General features: G+C 41.3%; 1 protein-coding gene across 1 annotated transcript in view; it reads right to left on the bottom strand.

The window, feature by feature from the left end:
• The window catches only part of RBM12B (RNA binding motif protein 12B), a 4571-nt gene extending 1629 nt beyond the window's left edge, over positions 1-2942 (bottom strand). The window contains exons 1-2 of the mRNA XM_009324424.1: positions 2234-2942; positions 1-1505 (exon numbers count right to left, since the gene is read on the bottom strand). The exon at positions 1-1505 is cut by the window's left edge and continues 1629 nt beyond it. Of these exons, the coding sequence (XP_009322699.1) occupies positions 1-1477 (1477 nt within the window). The 5' untranslated portion in view covers positions 1478-1505; positions 2234-2942. The remainder of the gene's footprint in view (positions 1506-2233) is intronic.
• Between the last annotated feature and the right edge of the window lie 1988 nt (positions 2943-4930).

Genomic DNA, 4930 nt, shown 5'->3' with positions numbered 1-4930 from the left:
CCTCCGTTCCCAAGAATCTTCGACGATTTAAGTTTTCTGCTTTCATGGCTTGTTCTTCAGATTTAAACTTCACTAATGCTTCTCCCAGCCCAACTCCTTTGTCGTCATAGAGCAAGTAAATATCATCTTCATCAATATCAAATCTCGCAAAGAACTTTTGCACTTCAATTTTCGACACATCAAATGGAAAATTCCTTACATAAACACACATCTTAGGGCCGGAATGACCTTCCCGATAACTTTTTTCTGGTACGGGCTGTCCAGGATGATCTCTGTCCTGGGATCTTTTCCTCTCACAAGAATCAATTATTTTCAACATTGACTTTCTTGAAATTGGAAAAATGTAAACGGAACGATTGAGAAGAACCTTTCTATGACATTCCAAAGCAGCCTGATAATCTCTCTCACTCCTTAACATCACAAAGGCATCTCTAGTCCTCCTCTGATGCTTATCCGTTAGAAGCTTGATTTGTTTGCTGCATATATCCAGATCAGGGAAAAAAGCTCTCAAATCTCTCTTCTCCAGATTAGTAGATAGATTTCTTAAGTGTATGTAATATTCCTGGTTGGGAGGTGAACGAGACCGTGTTCTTTGTCTCCTTGGTGATCTTGAATGAGAATGCTTCCTTGAATGCATGTAGCCTGAACTTCTTGGAGAACGGTCTTCGCACAAAAAGCGATCGATTTCATTTGGCATGTCTACCCTCCCACCATATTCAATCCACCGTTCCTCTGTAGATGGGCTTATTTCTATAAACCTCTGACCCATGTATTGTCTATGACGTTTAAGTCCTTCTAAGGCATCACCAGGCGTAGCAAATTTTACTAAGCAATCACCATTGTTTAAACCATTGCGATGCTTTATCAGAATCACTCCATCCACATGTATCCCAGAAAGGAAAGCGCGTACTTCGTCTTCTGTTGCAGAGTAAGGTATACCACGTAGAAATAAGTAAAGATCATCTGGGTTAAATGGATGAGAATCCTTTCTCGACTGGTAACTTGATTTAGGCATACCTATATCACCACGTCTTGTGCCATTGGTGTGGAAACCAGCCTCCGGATGATTTGGTGGACCATAACCAGGTTTACTTATTCCTTTTGGAAAAGCCGTGACTACATGTGGAATGTCTCCAACACCTGATGCACCAGAACCATTAGTACCTGTTCTTCTAGAGCCAGACATAGTTTCTCGTCCCCCACGGTCAAATCGTTTCCGGCTCATTTCTATGGTATTCTGCATTTCTGCCTTGCTGCTGAGAAAGAGCTCTATGCGCGAGTCCTTGATAAACCCTCCCGAACAGCTCATGGCACGCCGTGCATCTTCGTCTGTTGCAAATATAATAAAAGCCTCCCCAATCTCTCCTCCAATAATATGCACACCTCCATCAGGAATATTCAATCCCAAGAAGAAACGACGAATATCTGCAGGACCCGCAACAACAGGAAGCCCCTGTAAACGGATGACTACAGCCATGCTGAGCTCAACCCACAGCAAAAATCACCTGCAGACAAAAAGGTACACATGATAGCACGTCTTTAGTACTCAGCTATTACAGTATCTTAACACTTAAGAAGCTAGAGCCTTTTTAATGAATGTCCTTGTCTCAATCAAGAGAGAAGGTATCAAAAAGCCCACAAGTTCACAAGAACAAGATTAAAACAAGATTCACTAAAGTTGATTAGTCAGAACAGTTAGCTACTCCACCGGCACATGTGCACAAGTCTATTCAATATTCCCTATCCTAAGGGCAACAAAATCCACCTAAGTCACTCCTCACCATCCACGATACCTAAAGAACACCTGAAGTCTTTCACGGCATAGTTACTGTATGCCAGAGATCTCTGCCCAGTCCTAAGGAACAGGAAAAAAAAAAATCCTGTTTACTTTTGAACAGGACACTTGTGATCGTAACACAGAAAATACTAGATGATAAAAGGAGAAAGAAAAAAGGATAACTACGTCACTGGAAAATGAAGTAATTCACCAAAAGTGATGACTTTACTGCTTTGACAAGTTGCTCTACCCAGTGATCAGTTCTGTTCAATAACGTATGTTTTCTCAGCGTTCAAAAATGTTGTCTCTTTCATGTAGTCAGAGTATTAACTGCAGCAGCCACATGCACTCAGGAGAGCATATCCTAGTTCCCAGCCACAAGTCTGTGAGAAAAAAAGGCCGTGTATGATCTTGTGACAATACTCAGTGAGAAGTGTTAAGCTTTTGGCAGCTTACCTGTTTCTGCTTTGAAGACCTGATAAATTCTGTAAAATCAACTTAACTGTGGAAAGAAAACGAAACATAATTAATGGCTGATATCTGTACTTCGCTTTACATACTGTGCTACACTGCTGCAGCTCATCCATAGCAGTGGCTAATATTAAAGCTGAGCCTGTAATGAACGCACAATTTGGGATACTACGAAGAACTCCTTCCATGTTCCAAGATGCTATGCACTGCACCTTTGTGTTTCCATTTTAGAAGCAAAAGAAATTCAAAATTTAAGTTGACTTCTGCAAATGATGAAAACACGATGAGATTATTTGGTCATCAGTTGTGCCACACTGAACTGTTGAAATGAAACAGACTGACAGTAAATCGAGGGAAAAACTCTCAGTTCAATTCTTTTGAGTCCTTGAAAGATGCGCAAGTCCATCTCAAGATTACAGTACGTGTCCATTCTTCTGAAATCCACCTGCTTTCAAAGTTCACAACAAGAGTATGCTACTCACCAGTCCAGCACTGCACTTAGTGTACACAGTGAAGACAATCAAATGAAAAAGCAAAATATCCAACAAGGAGAAACTTCAGGGAGTACTTCAATTTACAAAGCAAACTTCAGTGTTTTACCTATATGTTTACTGCCTTTCAAACGTAAGAACAAGAATCACTTTAATACACTGACTTGAACATATCCTGCTTTTCAACATTACCTAACTTCACACAATACATTACACAGTACTCAGAAAAAACACAAGCTTCTGTAGCAAATGACGTCACTACAAAAAAAACCGAGCCCAATGCTCCAACGACAAGTGTTTGTGAATATCCCTTGTACAAACCCCTTGCTCAATAACAAACATAAAGCACTAGATCCTGATGCCAAGTTATCTATTGATCACAGTAACTATCGCTTCACCTGAGCTTAGCAATACAAGAGCAAAGCCCAAATTCTGTAACTAACGGATTCTACATCACTTCTACATCAGCACTTTGTAAACACAACAAACCAAAACCAACTGCCTACTTAACAACTGCACCGAAGATCATCTGCTCTCCGTATTTTTGTGGTGGGTTGACCCCGGCCGGCAGCCAAACACCCACACTCCTCATCCCCAGAGCGGGATGGGGAAGAAAATAGGAAGAACAAAGTCAAGAAAACTTGTGGGTCAAGATAAAGACAGTTTAATCAGTGAAGGAAAGAGAAAAAAGTGAAACAAAGGAAATCACTCACCACCTCCCACAGGCTGACTGACGCCCAGCCTGCCTCCAAACAACAACCACCTTGGAAGCCAATAAAAAAAAAAATCGCCCCAAAAAACCACAACAATCAAACAAAAACGTTCTTCTTCTTCTGCCTCAGATTTTGTTGCTGAGCATGATGTTACACGGTATGTAATATCCCTTTGATCAGTTTGGGTCAGCTGTCCCAGCTGTGTCCCCTCCCAGCTTCTTGCCTACTCCCAGTGTACTTGCTGGGGTGGCAGAGCGGGGGAAAAAGAGAAAACCTTGACACTGTGCAAGTGCTGTTCAGCCATAGTCAAAACACTGATATGTTGTCAACACTCTTTTAGCCACAAATCCAAACCACAGAACTGTATGGGCCGCTATGAAGAACGTTAACTCCATCCCAGCCAGACCCAGTACACTTTTTAATGTATCTTCTCAACAGATGTGACGGCAATGCCAAAAAGCAAGGAGAATTCAAGGGCAGAATTTTCTTATAGGACCTCCGTGTCTTGAAAAATCAAATCCGACGCCCTGCTACTTCATGATGTATTTAATCTGTAGTATTTCTGAATTTCACAACTCTGCATTCTTATCCCAATTTTTAAACAGCATTCAGAACAGATCTCCTCAGTATTTCTTCGGTGATAAACGGCAAGTTCTCCACGATGTACCATGGATACAACATACAACTTTCAGTGGTGAAAACTAGACACAGTGATTCCAGATCATAATGTGATATTTAGGAAGTCCACAAACAGAAATGCAAGTTCAAATAATAGGCTTTTACTGACAATTGAGCATTGGTAGAAAGTGTACACAAGCCATCCAACAATTTAAAGTGAATGACCAAAAAAGAATGACTTTGGGATGAAAGTGCCACACAAAACTAGGACCAATTCATTAACTGAGCAAGGACTTCAGAGAACAAGGATTTAGATAATAAATAGATTGACAGCTTCATGCCACCAATTTAAAAGCACAGAAGCATGTACACTGCTTTAAGAAATTTTATATTTGAACCGAGTTAACTAGAAAACAGTACTATACCTATACTTCCACAGCAAATTCCAAATGCCATTAAAACTTCACTAAAAAAAAAAATGCCCAACTTGCAAACATTGCAGGAAACTAAGCCTGCACTAGACTAGTATTTTTACCACAACGTTGAGGGATTACATAGCCTGCATGCAGTGAGCACCCAAGCTAGAAAGAACACCCACAGAAACATCCCAACTATAAAACTGAACCAATATGAGAATAACTGGTGGATCAGAGGACGACTTCTTATTCTACTCTTCAAAATAAGCCTTAACAATCGAAGTAAGCTGTTGCTAATGACCTTTTTCACATCGCTGACGGAAGATGCGGGTAAGCTCTGCAGCTGGGCCCACTACACGGCTGGCTTGAGCACGGGGCCGCTTCTCAGCGCTGCGAGCTAGAGAAAGTGAAGCGCCCCGCCGCCGGCAGCGCCGCTGGAAGGCC

Source organism: Pygoscelis adeliae, unplaced genomic scaffold (genome assembly GCF_000699105.1).
Source record: "Pygoscelis adeliae isolate BGI_AS28 unplaced genomic scaffold, ASM69910v1 Scaffold145, whole genome shotgun sequence".
Lineage (NCBI taxonomy): Eukaryota > Metazoa > Chordata > Aves > Sphenisciformes > Spheniscidae > Pygoscelis > Pygoscelis adeliae.
Note: the sequence above shows the minus strand (reverse complement) of the source record. Positions and strands in the feature narration are given on the sequence as shown.